Source organism: Juglans microcarpa x Juglans regia, chromosome 8D (assembly GCF_004785595.1).
Source record: "Juglans microcarpa x Juglans regia isolate MS1-56 chromosome 8D, Jm3101_v1.0, whole genome shotgun sequence".
NCBI classification, from domain to species: Eukaryota; Viridiplantae; Streptophyta; class Magnoliopsida; order Fagales; family Juglandaceae; genus Juglans; species Juglans microcarpa x Juglans regia.
In genome coordinates this window covers 32,003,177-32,021,318 of record NC_054608.1, presented here as the reverse complement: position 1 = coordinate 32,021,318, position 18,142 = coordinate 32,003,177, and the positions used below count along the sequence as shown (strand labels likewise).

Here is an 18,142-nt window from a genome sequence, read left to right as displayed (position 1 = left end):
AGTTGCCAACAAACCATTGACTTAATATAAAAGATAATCCTTACATAAAATTAGAAATACAAAAAGAAAAAAGATTTAAGGAGTCAGCCACTAACACATCATCTAAACTGAAGAAAAACAACCCATATTTCCGAAGAAAAAAAGGAAAAAAAAAAAAAAAAAAAACAAGCCACACAAGTAAAAACAAAGCGTGCCCTGTCTACACTGTCTACCGTCCCTCACACTGTACAACAGTCCTTGTGCATTGGTCTGTTAGTTGGAAAAAAAAAACATCTCACCAATGAAATTAAAAAAAAAAAAAAACCAATCAAAAAAAGTATTTTTTGAAAATTGGTCGAAGAATCAAATCAGAACCCTTAAAGCAAATCCTGTGGCTGGCATAGCTCTTTCCTTAGGCGCTGAGAGAAAAGCCTGCAGGCGTCGATGCTGAGATCAACGGCTGCCGCTAAAGCCACGAACACCGCAGCGTCCTCCGTGCAGCTCACGTGCTGCACGCTCACCTCCACGCTCGGCTTGCTGCTTCGCTTCCCCTCCCCATCCACGCTTGCCGACATCACGAATCCTCTGTACATGCTGTACGGCCACAATCCGTACCCATAGTCTCCGCTGCTTCTCGGGCTGCACGCCGGCGACGCCGCGCTTCCCGGTGTTGTTCGCCCGTTCGTACCCGACCCCAACTCGATGACGAACTTCCCTCCCTTGTGGGAGCTCAGCGTCGAGTCGGCTAACACAATGCCGGCCGCGCCCATGCCGCCGCTGGTGTCTGGGCTCAGCTCGAACCGGTAGCCGAGGCCGTCGGAGCCGCCGCACTCGCGCCAGGCCTCGAGCCTGCCCCATGGCTTCCAGGTGCCGTCGCCGGGGCGGAGTATGAGCCACGACCCAGGGTTGGACCGGCTAACCCTGTCCGAACCGGGGGACGCGACGAAGGGTGTTACCATTGACGCGGCAGCTACTGGAGAACCGGAAAGATCGTGGACCGTGATCGACCATCCCTTTCGTTCCTTTCCCGGTCGCTCTCGCTCACTCCCAAACGAGCTTAACCAGCTTCTTGCAGTGCCTGGCTCTGATTGTAACGATCTGAACAGTGACAAAAGGAAGACATCATTAATTCGCATGCAAAGATTAAGATTGGAGTCTTTACAAACTTTTCTCATAGCTCAGAGAAAAAACAGCAACTCTCTGTACGAGTAAGGAAGGTAATTAAAGTTGCTGGATAATCTTTAATGGAGATTGGGGCTGTGTGAGATTGATGCATGCACGTAAAGTATGAGACTGTTTCAAATGGGAATGTACACCACAATCTTCAACTTTAGCTTTGAAGAGATTCACTAGTAGTCGTTTGAAGTTTCGAACCAGACCGAAAGAATAAACACGAAATCGTTGTTTTCTCTCTTTTTAAGTGAAGAAACAAGAATCAAGCGTAGAGAATATCATCTAACATCTAAACCCTAACCAAAAGCCAAAAGCAACGACGGAAGGAAAAAGTTGAAAAAGGGAAAATTGGGTAAATGGAAAGCGAGAAACTAAATGCACACAAACCTGGATCTCTGAGTCCGGTCACCGGTGTTCCTGAAACTGAATTTGCAAGTAAAAACCGGTTGTCTAATGTTGCCTTGGATCTGAAACACTTGCGGGCTGCATTCGGGCTCGCCGTCGAACTGGAACACGAATCTGGGGTCAGGCTCAGCCTTCACATTCAAGTGAAACTGCGCAGACGAGCCTTTGGCTTCTTTACCCACGGAAATCCAACCGTTATGGAAAACGGTACAGGTCCGGGACTCCGTTCCCGCCAGATCCAACGGCACGGAGACTTTCCCCAGAAGCCTCCCGGAGCTGACGCCGCAGGTGGTGCCTCTTCGCCCGGTGTAGATCGAGATAGTCAAGCATAGTTTCGCGGCGAAAAATGATTTCCCGGCAAGCTTGTCGAGATCGGACTTGCTCAAATGAAACGTAGCCGCCACGGTGTGGACATGGCCATCAGGGAACTGATTCTCTGGAGGAATAAACGGAACGACGGCGGTTTGTAGCGGGAAATTGTTGAGTCTCACTTTACAGAAACACGGAGAAGACGAGGGGTGAACAACGGAGCGAGCGGGCTTGGAAGCCACAGGAATCTTCAAAGCCAGATTACCTACGGTCAAGCGGACGAAAGGGCACGGATCCATAGCTCAGGGCCTATTTTAGTGCTCGCTCGGAATCGAGCAAACACTGGGAGAAGCTTTACTCAACTTGGGTGACGGTCTTAGCTAGGAAGGGTGGGAATGAAGAACATCAACAGAGTGCAGAGAGGGAGTAGAGCCAAAGAATGGCTAGGTCGTCTCCTGCTGCCATGTTCGTCGTACTGGAGTTGGATTTGTTGGTGAATATAGGAGGGAGGGAGGGTTTAGAGTTAAGAATTTTGGAGGGGGAAAAGACAGGCTGGGAGTGTTTGGAAGACAGCTGGGTACAGGCTGGCAAAGGGTTTCTACTTAGTGCAACTCGGACCCAATTTGACGTTATCTGAGGCCTCTTTCTCTCTCTCTTTCTGTGTGCACCGCTACCTGACCCGACTGACCAACCGTTGTTTATATTATAGTTTATACTCTCTATCTATATCCCCGCCCCCGGCTTCCTACTTGTAGGGTCCACCATTTCCGTTTTGTCTTTTTATTACTGATTAGGAAATGCTTGATTTAAGTATAAATTTTAAAAATTAGAAAAAAAAAAATATATATATATATATAATTTAAAATAAATTAACGCCGATTATGGCACATTTAGATTTAAAAACACTTTTAATTTATTTTATTTTATTATTATAATTTTTTAAAATTTTTATATAAAATATAATAAATAATTTAAAATTTTTAAATTTTTAAATCTTAAAATAATAATAATATTAAAAAATAATATTCTAATAATATTTTATTTAACTCATTTAAAATTATTTTATTATCTAAACGAACTCTATATTTATATTAATAATATTAGATATAGTCATAAATTATATAAATATTAAATATATTCTTTAAAAAATAATATAGTTTATTATTATAATTTTTTTTTGTTAATGTAATATTTGAAAAAAAAAAAAATTATACAACTTTTGTATACTTTAAATATCATTTTTCTCTTTATACATTTTATTTATAGTGAAATTTATTCTAATTTTTAAAAAATTAAAATATTAAGTGCAAATACTTCACTTCTTTTAAATAGAATAATAAATATAAAATTTATATAAAAAATTAAGTTTTCAATAATAAATTTCAATCATTTTCAAAATAAATGTACTGTTTACGCATACTTCTGTATCTATCATTTTCTCTTATCTTTTCATTGGCTACAAAATAAACTGTCCGCTGATAGGGAATCTAGGGCTCTATGCAGCTTGAAGCGTCGACACGTGGGTCCCCCTCATGCGTTTCATGATGTGATCCTCGTGGGTAGCTCTGATCTTGACACGTGTCCGGATGAAATATGTTTTTTTATACCCGTGAAGTATTACTTCAGCAGGACTGATGAGCTTTTCGATAGTTTGAACTTTGATCTCTCCACTTTGTCACGCTGACGTCACGTAATTGTAATATTTGAAAATATAATTTCTACTTTACTCTTAAAATTGGGTTAGCAATGAAAGAAAAAAAATTACATTTCATCTAAATTAAGCATTTTTAGTCACATACTTTCAATGGATATCGTCAAGAAAATAGATGCTTAATTTGCACAACAAATATCAAAATAATTCATTTCTATTTCAAATTATTAATTAAGAACAATTTATCACATTGCTTAGGGGAGATACACAATAAGATAAATATCAATATATTAGATCTTATTAAAAAATATATTTTGTATAAGGTGATTGTTATGATTTTGAAGGTTAAAAGTTTGAAAATGTTTCTACCCTCGAGATAAGTTATCGGGAGAAACTATCAATTCTCTATTTTTTTTACTTAATAGTTAAAGAAATGTTTTTTAATATGTTTGTAGATTTTTTTATTTTCAAAATGTTTAAAGGGAGCTAAAAATATTTGAAAAAAAAAACAAAAAAAAAGGTGAAATTTGTACTATCAGTATTGTAAGTGGGTTTTTCCCCATCTGTCTCAGCGGGCTTGAGAATGGTAACTCAAGAGACAAGAGCCAAAGGTCTAACCCAGAACAAGTAGACTCTTCAACTCGGTCCACGCTCCTCGAGGCGCTACTTGCATGAGGAAATGTGCTACAGGGAGATTGGACTCGACAACCTAGAGATCTCTCGAATAGTATCTAGCTCTTGAGTGTTTGTCCATGTAATGGGCGAAAGTACGGGAGACCCTCAATTCTTTGATATGGGAGGCATCAACGGACCACCAAGGACGCAAGTAGGGTGAGGCAAATCAAGGAACCAAGCCGCATTAATGGCACTACTACCCGAGCTACACACTACATTAATGATGTCGTCGTAGAATCACACCGCATTAAATAATTTTGACAAAAGGAACAATACGAAGGACACGAACTCCATAGGAGCAGACACGATCTGTCCCTCAGATTTATGATATAAATAACAAATTTTAGGTACGAGAAATTAACTCGAATTCTTAGACTCTCTTAAATAAAATGTAAGGGTCACTTTTCTTCATGCCCTAGTATTATCCTGAAATTTTAATCTAATTAGCATAATGGTTTTGAAACTTTTAAATCAATTAATTAAATTTTTAACAATTAATATCAGAGAAAAATTATAGAGTCACTGCATTTAAAATTAGAATTGGTTGGGCCGAGACCGTTTGAATCAATTGACAATATCTTAATTTTTCACTAAAAGAACAAAAGATCGAATTATCCTCCCTATGTATTAAAAAAAAATCAAAAAAGGATTGGCTGGAACTTGAAAGATTGGGTTGAAGCGAGGGGAAATGAGGATAATAGCTGTACTAGGAAGATAATGGGTTTTATCGAATTTTGATAAACAAATGGGATATTTCGACGATAAGTATGAGGAGCAGTAGTGATCTTGTGCAGAAGATATTGACATTTTATTTTATTTATTTATTTATTTGCTGTTGAAATCGCCTCTGCCTTATCTCATTGAAATTATATAATATTTATGCCGCGTATTAAGTGTTTTGGATTTTTTACGATTCTATGTTGCAAATGTGTTTTACAATTTGGTAAAAAAAAAAAAAAAAAAAAAAGGACAGATATAATTCTAATATTAAAATTTACATTATCTTACTTCATTTCGTAAGATATATATATTGTATTTATCCCTCTAAATTATAAAAATATATTTGGGAATAAAAGTTTTTAATTCATATTTATGCAATTAAAGTTTGTGGGCATGAAAGAATCACAATATTTATTGAGTATATAATATTATATAAAATAATCTATTAAAATGTTTATAAATACCGTAAAATCCACATTATTTGTCTCTCATTTTATTTCTTGAGTTTCGTTTAAAACCTCTAAATTATACAAAAATAAAAAAATTAATTATAAACAATCATCGTAACATAACTCGAAGCTAAAGGAAGATGTTGCATTTTGAAATGGACGATGCTACATTGCCCTAAGATTTGTACCAACAGTTGTGACTGATTCTAATGGTTCGGTCCAATATTTTTAAGGGCAATAATTTTATTAGTTCTAAAATTAGGACCTAAAATATTTTTAATCTATTTATTTATTTTTAATTAATTTAATATTATCATAAATTTTAACGTCTAAAAACGGCACAACAGGTCGAAAGGAGATAAATAGTCATTCTCAGCCTCGCTATGATTGTTCGGGCCTTAATCGGTATGGCGTGGAGCCCCAGATGATGGTTCGGTACGGTTGTATGATGTCTAAACGTACAACCATGACAGTGAACAATAAATAAATGCAAAGAAAATAAAGAAATATAGACACATAAATTTACGTGGTTCGACACTAAGCCTACGTTCATGGGAGTTTGGAGATGAGAGAATATACTATAATATACTTATTTTACAGTCTCTCGTAGTATCTTATCCTCATTATACAATAGATATTGGAGGTATATCTTCTGGTGGAGACCTCGTCACTGGAGCTCCTAACGCCTGGTTGAAGAAGGCCTTTTGGAAGTAAAAGTCCCCTAAGAGAAGCTTGGCCAAAAGTCTCTGAAGTCATCTTTGTCTGTTCCTTTTATCTCATGTTCCTTCCTTAATGTCTAATCTCCTAACCTTTATGTCACATTACTTATTTTTACTCCTGAAAATCTCTTTTCGCTCAGCTCCTTGTCTCTTCTTTTCCTCTCTCTTTATTCTCTCCTAAGGAGTCTCTCCCTTGAACTGAGCTTAAAAAACACAATGGGCCTCTTATATTTTATCCATTCCAATAAACATTTTAATCCGAATTATTAATAATTCATTATAGGGATAAATCTCCAGTTTAAAATTCCCCTCATTTTAAGTTACCAATTTAGATTTTACTAAATTCTACTACCAACTTTAATATAAAACTCTCACGTTTCTTAAAATCTTAGCCATCAATTAGATAAATTTTATATGTTTAATTAAAGAGAAAAAAATATTTATAAATATATATTATGTAATTATTACGTAATCGTTTTGAAAAAAAAGTAAATAAAATATGAGATTTACATAAAAAAATTAATTTTTTAATAATAAATCCTACTAATTTTTAAAATGATTACATAATAATTACATAATTCATAATTATATGTAAAATTACTCTTAATTCAATCCCAAATTTCTAATACCAAATCCCATCACCATCTTGTGTCAAAACTAACTACGCACACAATCATAAAAAAAATTAATTTTTTAATAGTAAAACTTACTCATTTTTAAAATAATTACACAATAATTATACAATTCATAATTATATATAAAATTACTCTTAATCCCAAATTTCCAATACCAAATCCCATCACCATCTTGTTATCTGTCAAAACCAACTACGCACACAGTCCTTATCAATCACAACCTCATCAAATCGGTCCCTTCCCTTGTACAGGTTATACATCAAACTCTCCGTCGCCCTCCCTCTATGTAAAACGACATAAAGCATAGCAGACTTTTTAAGAAGACCTTAGGGTATAGGAAATACAGGTTACGTAGAAATTCTGGATTTTCTTTAATTATAAAGTACGTGTTTAATTATAAATTTATACAAATTATGTACTTATTTTATAGATGATTGATTATGTGCCAAAAATATTAAATTATTACTATGAGATACGTAGCTTGATCATAAAATTAGAAGTAACAAACATTAGCTAGTTAGATATATTCACTATTAAAGTACATTGTTTATGTACCACGCATGCCATTGGCAAGCACGCCATTTATTATAATTCATGATCATGTTTCATTATGTATATTATATTATTGTATATATTATACATCCCATGTATCTCATGTTCATAAGATAAATAAGTTTTTATAATATTAAACTTAAGATAAATATCATATTAATCAGATGACTATTCAAATATATGGTACCAATCTAATCAAGGTAGATGTGCAAGTCAGGGACTCAAGTGTGGTCTACCATAACATTATTATCAGATCAATGATTCCCCTTGTGACCACAAAATGTGAGGTTGGTGCACAATCTTGTACACATAGTTACATGTATTAGCCAGCAGATCAGTAAGACAAGTCAGATCATTATAATAGATTATATAAATTAGATAATTCAATACAAGTCATACATGTCATAAACATACGTATGAACAATTATGATTTTAATTTTCAATATGAAATATTTTATGACAAAATCTTGACTTTAGTATGTTTAATTTATAATGAGTTTTTTATTGAGTTTTCGACTCATTTTAATTTGTTTTATATTTTAAACCATCCCAAATGAGAATATTTATGAAAGTCGAGTTGGAAAACGGGACTTGGCCTAGGGAGGCGTAACAGAGACTTAAATTAGAAACACAATTTTTCAGTTATGATTTTTATAATAAAAGTTTAAGAAATTTTAATAAATGTTTCCGCCTATTCTTTTTATGATTTCAATATTTTAGTGAAGTATCTTTTATTATATAAAATCTTTTGTACCTGACACCTCATTTAGAATAAAAATAAAAATTTTAAAGTTAAGGTCAGTAGTAGCATATCAGATCCTAATATTTTTAAATGACGTCTTACTTAATCATAAGAGTGCAGTGTGTTACACCGCAATCACACTGTGGTACAAATTTCGAACAACATAGTATTATTCTTTTGAAATTAGGAGAACAAATTGATAATCTCGATTATCACTTATGATATTGTTCTATGAATTCCAGTTTCATTGATGAATTGATTTAATCAGAATAAGTCTTTAAGACCAAAAAAAAAAAAAAAAAAACTTGTGAAGGGATGAGAAATTATCTCCATTACCATCATCACCTACATGATTTGTTTATTTATATAAACATGCGTGCCAACCCATACAAGCACCAACGTTGGAAATTTATAACGCTTGACAAACCAAGACTCCAAATGAAGTCATTGTCAAACTAGAATAACAAAAGGGAAAATAGAAAAACATACGAAATCATTGCTAGTATTTGTCAACGGGTGTAATCACTAGACTTTTGGCTCAGGGGCATGGATCAATCAATCAATTACAAAAGATTCTCAAATTGGTAAATTCCTACTAAAAAAAATATATATAATTTTCCTCCTAGTTACTATTTAAGTTGTAAGAAAAATTCTTTTTCATAAGATACTATTTACTATCACACACCATATATTTTATGAAAAATACTCTCACACTTTATGAAAAAACTGTAATTATAAGATGTTGAGTGAATAATAACTGATATATAACACTCTTTACTCTCCTTAAAACTTCTTTTGAATTTGACGATGTAATATGTCTTTTCAAGAAGAAAATAGGGTTCATTACAATTTTGGTAGTTTAGGGGTGATTGTAGAGTTAGGAAATGTTTGCAAATTGGGTGAGAGTCTGCCTTTATTGAACACAACTATTGGGTTATTCGTTCCTTGTCACAGCTAGTAATCCGATATGTATAACTACATATTTTGTCCATCTTAAAGGCTGGCTAAGAGTCATGCTGGATAGAAGCCTTTGGTGGGTCATACAATTTCTCAAAGGACTTGCACGCCCGAGCTTGAAAAAAGTAATTCTTCAGCCAAACATTAATGAAATTTGGATAAAGATCAGTCCATAAAAGATTCTTAAGACTATCATTATGATTAAGATTTTAAAAAGAATAATGCTTTAATCATAATGAGATTTTACAAAAGTAAATTTATAAATTGACCGTTGCTATATGTGGTATGTTAGATCTCTTTGTATCTATAGTACTTCTATTTTTAAAAAAAGATTTTGTTATATATCTGCCACTATTTGACCCCACACATCACACCTGACAGTTTTTTTTCATAAAATGTGGAATGTTTTTTATAGGGTATGGAGTATGAGATAGTAAATAGTGACTGTTGAAAAAAATTATTCTTTAAAAAAACTCCCAATAAGTCTACAAAGAACAGTATAATTTCACCCTTAACAGGTTAAATACATGATATTCCCAACCTATTTATATTTGATACACAATAACTATTCACTTTATTGCTTATTGGACTCATAAACCCTTCCTATAGACAGTGAAATGCTCAGCAATGGAGAGGTACATTCATATTGGGCCGAAATCAAATATCAAGAAAAGTGAGGCCCAAATAGAAATGGAGTTCTTTCTTTGTTAATCACACTGACACTTCTGCATAGATAACGTAATCTCATCCACAATCGAGAGGTCCAGACGAACCCATTTTTATCGGTCCTCTCGCGCGTTCGGAGAGACTGTTTCAGAGCCTGAAACGAAGAAGAAAAACAACCATGTCAATTTCGGCTATGTTCGGGTCGAGCGTCTTGGTGTTGCCCATTTCCTCTGGTTTTACATCGTTTAAGCGCGGTGGGACGAAGATAGGCTCATTGGGTGGCGGCAGTGGTGGGTTGCTGATAGAGTGTTCGTCCAGGCCGCAGAAGAAGGCGACGGCGCACCACATGAAGACGAGGCCGCGCAAGTCGCAGGGCTGGGACAGAAGGCGCAAACCCACAGTGTACGCTCCTCTGCCGCCGTTGCCTCCTGACTGGAGTCTGGAGGTCTCTGGCGATGCTTCTTCTCAAGTAGCCGTTGAACTTGCCCCTCCCCCTCCACCAGCGCCACCCATAACTGAGTAGTGCTCTCGTACTATTCCGAGTTACTGTGTTTACGGTCTCGGGTGTTTCACATGTTAATGCTTCTGGGTTTGATTTATCTAATGTACTGCTTTTTGTCTAGCACTTGATGGGCCTTTTTTTTGTTTTTTTGTATGCGTGGGAGAAACAGAGAGTCCATTCTACCTGTTTGATATTAATCCTCTTAGACATTCAAATGTTTTGCATGAAGTGCTGCTACCAACAACCAAGCCGTTGCAATTTTATGCTGGGGTTATTGTTCCATGATTCATTCAACAATGTTAATCACATGGTGCATACTGCATAGCACGAGTAGGTCGAGTCAGTCGGCTGTATCGAGTTCAGGCAAGTGAAAAGTCTCTCAAAATTGTCTGACCCCGGTTTGAATATCTCAAAAGTCACTAAATTCAACTCGAGCAATCTCAAATCTTCAAGTTGTAATCAAATCAAGAGTTCAATCGAGTTCGACTCAAAAATACTTCAGTGTTTTTTTTTTTTTTTTCTTTCTTTCTTTTTGAAAAGGATAATAAATAAATAAATATATAATAATCAACTAAATTAATCAAAATTGCAATATATTTTTAATTTATTAGTTAAAATCAAAATTATACTAATAAAATATTAAAATTTGTACTCATAATTATATTAATAAATAATATATACATACACACATGTTAATGTATATGTTTTTAGAGAATACCTGCAGACCGGTCAATATGCTATTTTTCAATAAACAGTCCACCAATAATTGAGTGCCACGAATACAATTTATTTTACCTAGTCTACATTTGCCTACACCCGATGAGACCCACGATCTGCCCTCTCGTGTCTCATTTCTTCGTCTTTCCCTCCATCCCCCGTCCCCTTTATCCCATTCCCAAACGATCTCGATCCCCACTCACATACTAGAGGTAACTCTATCCCACCACGACGGAACTTGAATCTCATCCTAGAGGCAACTCGACCTCCTGACGAAGCTTGACCCTGACGGTGGCATGGAGGGAGCTCCATTTCCAGAAAAAACTGGGAGATCTCCACCCTTAAACCAAACTGTTTTTCACTATTTTTCAAATCTACCCTTTTTTTTTTTGGCTTTTTGATTTTGTCTTATAGCTTTTTCGTTTTCTTTGGCCTTTCAAATTTATGCATACAAGCTATAATTTTTTGTTTGCCCCTTTCACAGTTTAAATATAAAATTCTCAATAAATTCTCAATGGGCGATGTTGTGTGAGATAGCTTATCTAAGTGTGAATTTGCTGCTTGGTTGTAAGTGTTAATGTAAACGGGTAGAGGAAAGAGGAGAAACTGATTGGAAGTCTCGGAAAACACGATGCACAGAAAGTGTTTAAAAGTTCTAAGAAGAAAAATTATGTTCAAAGTGGAGAAAATTTATGATCAAATTGTCAGTTTTACATTGTATTAGGATTGGCATGGGTCTATTAACAATCCAAGCGTGAATGTTAATGTGTTAAAGTAGCACTAAGTGTTGGTGTTAATGTAACAATCTAAGTCCTGAATTTCTATACATGAAATGGTAAGGTAGCATTTTTCGTATACCATTATACATGTTAAAATTAACATTGTTTTTTTTTTTTTGCACTACCAGTTTTTTTTTTTTTAAATGAAAATATTTTCATGAAATGGTAGGGTAGCATTTTTTATATACCATTGTACATGTTAAAATTAACATTGTTTTTTTGTTTGCACTACCAGTTTTTTTTTTTTTTTTTTAATGAAAATATTTTCATTGATATGGAGGATTACACCATACAAGCTAAATCAATCAAAATCGAATTTTTGACCTCTGGATGGCCATCCTCTAACCAAAAATTGTCACTAACATCAGAAATAGCTAGTTTAGCTGCTGTGTGAGTAGCTCTGTTAGCAGGTCTATGAACAAAAAACAATTGCCAAGTTGGGTTGGAAACCAGAATCTACTGCAAAACTGCCTGCATAGTCCTTGATAACTATCTCCATCCCCATTCTGCCATTGACCTTATCGAATACTGAATCAGAATTTAGACCTCTGCTCATGCATCATTCAGCTCGATTACTGCTGAAAGATATTTTTATAATTAATTTTATGTTTTCCTTTTTGTCATATGAGAGATGCCAATTTTTTTTTTTTTTTTTTGGCACCAACATGCTAGTTTCTTTTATGCACCATCTGTTAGCATTGTTAAAATTGATAACTTTTCAATATGATGACAGTCAAGGAGAAGTTCGGGCTCTCATTATGGTTCTCATTTTGGTTCAAGTTCTTGGATTGTAAGAGAGGAAGACAAATGTAGCTTGGAGAGACCACTTTGCTATTGTGGCTGCCAAGCGAAGCTACATATTCTAGAAAATCTAATAGTTTTGATAAAAGATTTTATAATTGCCCAAACCATAAGATGGGTAAACAAAGCGGATTTTTTGAGTGGATTGATTTTAAAAAAGAGCAAAACAACTGTTGTAAGATGGCCTTGGAGTTAGCTGAACGGAGGAACGACATGGTACTTAATGAGCAGCTACACATCAAAGAATCTAAATTTAAAGCAATGGAGAAGAAGTACATGAGAGTCTTGGAAGTGTTAATCTTGTCACGGTTATTTTTTATAATAGTTTGTGGTGTAATTGTTATGTATTCAAAAAATTATAATGTATCTTAGTCAGTGCTTCGACTCATGTAACGCGTTGTATTTTAATGTAATGACTACTTTCTTAATGTAATGACTACTTTTCTTAATGTAATGACTACTCATCACAATATGCCCTAACAATTGAATATTGCACATCACAATATTTTCTCGAGCTGAAATATTCAATTCCAAAGAAATATAAGATGGTTCCAACATAAATATAAGATATCTAAAAAAAATACAATATAGTTCATTTTCCATGTTTGGTTACAATTAACAATATGGCTCCAAAAGCTTTCTTTAGCTTCTCGAATACCTAATCCAGTTTCTCCTCGTCTGACTCAAAACCCTTAGCTTCTCCTTGCTATTCTCAAACACCTTCCTAGACATATCATAAGGGATTCAAATTTTTTATATTTCTAAAGCAATCAAGATATAGCTAAAGAGAAGAGAGAATATATCACATACAAGATATATTCAAATTTGCACTATGAATCCAAGTGTTTCGATATGTTGTTAGTTGTTGGCCCAAAAATCCTACAAAAATAACGGCAAACTTTATTAGTTTCTCATTGTAGGCTCATCTTGTCCTTGCCGCACTTGGTCATCAGAACATGGTATGTCGGGAATGAGTCGACTCTTAGCATTAATAATTCATCTGTCTAGAACATAATGTTGTGGCAATATATTTAACTACGCTTTCTTGCCAAAAACACACAAGATGTGTCTACAAAGAATCCCTATAAACTCCCACATATGGCATGTACATGTAGCATGTCCTTCATCACCCTCCAATGTTACGTGGTAAAGAGGTGTTTCTTTACCATGGGCTTCATATGTCTTGGCCTCACCACTCACATACAATTTTTTTTCTTGGTATCATATACTATTGAACAACCCATCTTGAAAGATCATGAAAGACTTTCTTGTATAAACAATTGCCGCCTCCTTTTCAATTTTAAAAGGTGTCTTCATTATCGCCCGCGTAAATTTTGACATCACATCCTTTTATTTCTCTTTAAAGTAACATGCATATATAGTTTTCTCATATTAATGCACAAAGTCACTAACCATAGTGCTTGAACGAACATAATCTTTGAAAAATTTGTTCATATTTTCACTCCTTTGAGTTGTTGACATAGCGACACAAAATATCGAACGCAAGTTGGCTGATACCCATTTATCCCATCGGCTGTAAAAATTTTACGACTAAGTATTTTCTCCTAGGTCATACTTCACCATAATCAAAACCCCTTCTTTTTCGAACTCATCAGTAGTAATTGTCTCATGTATGCAATGACAAAAATCTTTCTGAAAGTCTGAAAATTTGTTGTATACATAGGCCAAGTGTTTGGGAAACTTTTGTAAAATGTGCCATAAGCACAACCTATGAGTTATATTCAGGAGTACCTCTACAATTGCCTTAGCCATCGCCTTGTCATCATCGGTAATTAACGTTGAAGAGGCACGCCCAAGCATTACCTCTAGCCATGTTCTCAATAACCATGTATATGATTTTGCAATTTCATTAACTAACAAAACACAACCAAACATTATGGTTTGATGATGATGATTAACTCCAGAAAATAGCACAAATGACATCTTATAAATATTGGTCAAGTAAGTGGCAACAAATGTAACAACATCTTAAAAATATTAGTATGCAGCTTTTGATCTCGCATTAGCCTAAAAACAACTTCCCATACTCTCATCCTTGTCAACTTGCATGGAGAAAACAAACCCAGGTTCTTTGAGTTGTTGATCAAGAAAATATGAATATAACTTTTGTACATCTCCATTTTCAAATATTTTTCTCCTTTTGTTTCCCAAGTAATTTTTTACATCATTTCCAATACAACCTACATTAAATTCACTACCTGAATCTTTACTCAACACCGACATTATCTTCCTTGTTGGTACACCGGATTCATTCAACGTCATAATAAGTTTTTTTTGGACTTTAGTAACTCCCCTATGTCCATGAAGGAAACTAGTACTTCTTGGTGTAAGTAGAATATGATTATGTCCAACTATAAACTTGTTGATTATCCACTTTTCACCATCTTTCTTTATTCTCATTATTACCTTACATCCAATCTTTGTCTCAGTGGGTTCAGGGATTATTCGATCTATCTTTCCGACTAACTCACTGAATCCTTCCCTTGTGCAAATCTACTGCACAAAGAGTTTTATCATCTTTCGACAATCAAGTATGATTCGTCCGGATTGCGAATCCTTGTCGCCTTGTATATGCCTTGTAAAATGCTTGGGCGTCTTTGACCTCCTCAAATATCATACCAATGAATGGCTCTAATCGACCACTACTTGAAGAGGGAATCACATTTACTCAATCTTCGACATTGACACTATCTTCAACATTCACATTACATTGGATGTCTTCATTTTCAACCTCAAGTTCATCATTATCAATATTATAAATGTAAACCGTCCCTGCCCTGCACCCATGATGTGTGCAGTTCATTTTATCTTGATAATCTAAATTTTGAAAGGGAGGAAATGCAGGGTAAAGTTTTTGGTAGATATGAGGAGAAAGATCTAATTTGACCAACATCCCTTAGAAGGTTTACCAAATCCTACAGGATAGCAAGTTCTCCCAATAAATAGTATTCAAGATACAATATCTAAACTTAGATGGTTCAGACATTGAGGAGAGTTGGTTGTTCTGTAAATATAAGTTAAACCTTTGTGGTGCTTCATTCATTGTAGGAATAATATACTATGAAAGTACAAAATTATGTTCATGAGGAGGCCAATATGTCCCTTCCTTTGGGCAAGGCAGAGGAGCAAGTTGTGCAATTTAGGTGGGACAGTGCTGTCTTGGCATCAACACTAAGAAATCAGATGCATACAATGCGGACACCTGTATCAAAAGTGAGTTTAATATATGGGCATCCTTTTTTTTTTCTTTTCAAACAAATCAACAATCTCCCGACCAGTAGTGTAGAGATTTATAATGTAAAATCTTTAAACTAAAAGCCAAGCTAGATCCCCAAAATATAATGTGAAGTGAACTTTTTCAAACATTTTGTCAAACACTAGTAGTCTAAAGATTTATAATATAAAAGAGAAGAAATACCTGAGCAACACCAAGGTCACTGGAGTCAGCCATGAACAACTATTAGTTGGTGATGAACTATGGTGGTTGACGGACAGACCAATGGCAACGTAGTGGGTGACGAAATTACAAATGGTGGACTGGTTTTTGATGAAGTCGGTGTTTGTGAAATCGGCCAATGAGGACAACGACGGCCTTCAGGTGGTGGACTGGCAGCAGTGGATGCTTGCGGCGGATTCTAGAGGAGGATGCTAGCGGCGGATGCTGGCGATGGTACTTTTCTTGGCGACGCATGCAGGCATGAGTGTAGATGAAGTCGGGCTTTGCTTGCAATTGAATTGTTTTACAATTCTATCCTGTGCGCATGAGTGTAGCCTGATTATGGTGTGATTTCTGAGGTGGTGCCCAACTATTGGAAGGTTGTTATTCCTTCAAAAATAGACGAACTGCTTAGAAGCAGCTCTGATGTTTTTAATATATATCGTTACTTCATATCTAATAGAGTTTTTATCATTATATATATGCATTATATTACCTTTGAGTAGGCTACCGGGTTAAATAAATCTTTGCTATAGTTTGTTTGTGAGTATTAACAGAGTTAAAATGATATTTGCAGTTCTAGAGTATGTAAATTTTGCGCACTCATATTTTTCTTAAAAAAAAAGAGTAAATCTGATAGTATTGATATTCATATGATTTTTTTTAATAGTGGATCTATTTTCTTTAAAATGAGTGCATGAAACTTGAACCCGAGCCAAACCCGGATTGAAACTGGTTTTTGGTTTTGGGTTGCAACCAGTCCTTTTTTTTTTTAATCAAAGCCTACATGTTATGAATATCTTTTTCACAAAAAATGTTGATGCAATATTCAAACTCTATTTATTTAATTTTTTTAAATTAAAGTCTACATGTTCCTTGACCACTAATAAAAAACCACATGGAGAAGAAAGTATTAAAAAAAAAAACCCATAAAATGGATTAGGGGTAATACCTACCCCTACGGGGCAGAGCCACCCCTTCTCCGTCCCCTGCCCTAGCATGGGTGGGGTTGGTGATTTTTTCCTAGCAATCCACCCCCGTCCATGCGGGGGCGAGGTACTCTGTCCGCTGCACAGGGTGCTGGGGTGGACCTCCATCCGTCCAATGCCCTCCTCCCCTCTCCTCCCCAACTACTCTGCCCTCTGTGGAGCTCGCGTACGTGTTGGTGTCATACTGGAATGGAAAAAACAACCCCACAACTCACAAGCAAAAAAAAAGCTTCAAAAATATGAAGTTGATCATAGTAAAACGCTAGCCTTTCCAAACGAAAGAGAGACTGCAAACGAACTTGGTTGTTGGTTGCTGTTTGTATCAAGGGAAAGTGATGGCAAGTGATGAAAAAGTGCACAACACCTTAACATGAAACGGTGTGCAGCACCCTAACTTAAATGACAGCTTTTACCCAGGTACAGATTGCTCCACGACGTCGTATCCTCTAGACCTCTTCTTCTTCAAACTTCTTCACTTCACAACACACACACACACACACACACTTCGACAGATCTTCCAGAGTCCAAAAGCCTCTTCTCAGTTCTCAAGTCCTGTCTTTCTTCTTCATCCCTTCTTATCGGAACCCTAACAAATCATAAGGATATCATAAAACTATGGGAGAGAGATCAAGAGAGAATAGGGGTGAAGACTACGACGTCGTGGAGAAGGCACAAACGAACTCTAGGAGAGAGATCGATAGAGAAAAGGAGTAGAGCCGCAGAGGCTCGAAGCCTCGAAGGTTTGAGAAAACTACTAGGGGGAGGGGGGGGGGGGGGGGAGGTTTCCCCTTATATATGTGGGGGTGGGGCAGGGGCCACCCTCATCCTGCTCCCACCCCTCGCATCTGGCGGATGGGGGATCCGTCCAGCCCACAAGGGACGGGGCGGACGAGGTGAGGAACCCTGCTGCCCACCCCTAAAATAGATGATTCATTAGACATAATATGTATTTTCCTTTTGAGTTCCTGTTCGTTTATTTGCTATAAAGGAACAAAAAAAAAAAAAAAATCAAAACATTTAAATCAAAGAAGGAAAAAAAAAAAAAAAAAAAAGGTACCGGTGTACCCAAATTATCTATGAGGATAACGGTTATCAAGGTTTTGGATTGGACCGAGAAAAAATTCAACCCGGATGTACAGGCCTACTGACAAATGAAAAAAATCACAATTTTTAAGCACCCAAAATTTGAAAGAAAACACCAAAAGATTACACAGCTACAATTCTCATACATCGACTTGGCCTGTTTTTGCCTTATTATTGGATTA

The 18,142-nt window shown here is 35.7% G+C and overlaps 2 protein-coding genes across 2 annotated transcripts; one reads left to right on the top strand and one right to left on the bottom strand.

Annotated features, from left to right (window-relative positions):
• On the bottom strand, nucleotides 1–2,537 carry LOC121242877. Its single transcript, XM_041140875.1, has 2 exons — nucleotides 1,540–2,537; nucleotides 1–1,077 (listed from the first exon to the last, which is right to left on the bottom strand). Exons 1-2 carry the CDS (start codon nucleotides 2,163–2,165, stop codon nucleotides 357–359), a joined length of 1,347 nt encoding a protein of 448 aa, XP_040996809.1. The 5' UTR covers nucleotides 2,166–2,537; the 3' UTR covers nucleotides 1–356.
• A 7,152-nt stretch (nucleotides 2,538–9,689) lies between these two features.
• LOC121243575 (50S ribosomal protein 6, chloroplastic) lies at nucleotides 9,690–10,257 on the top strand. Its single transcript, XM_041141702.1, has one exon. The coding sequence runs from the start codon at nucleotides 9,811–9,813 to the stop codon at nucleotides 10,153–10,155; it is 345 nt and encodes a 114-aa protein (XP_040997636.1). The 5' UTR covers nucleotides 9,690–9,810; the 3' UTR covers nucleotides 10,156–10,257.
• The last annotated feature ends 7,885 nt before the right edge of the window (nucleotides 10,258–18,142 follow it).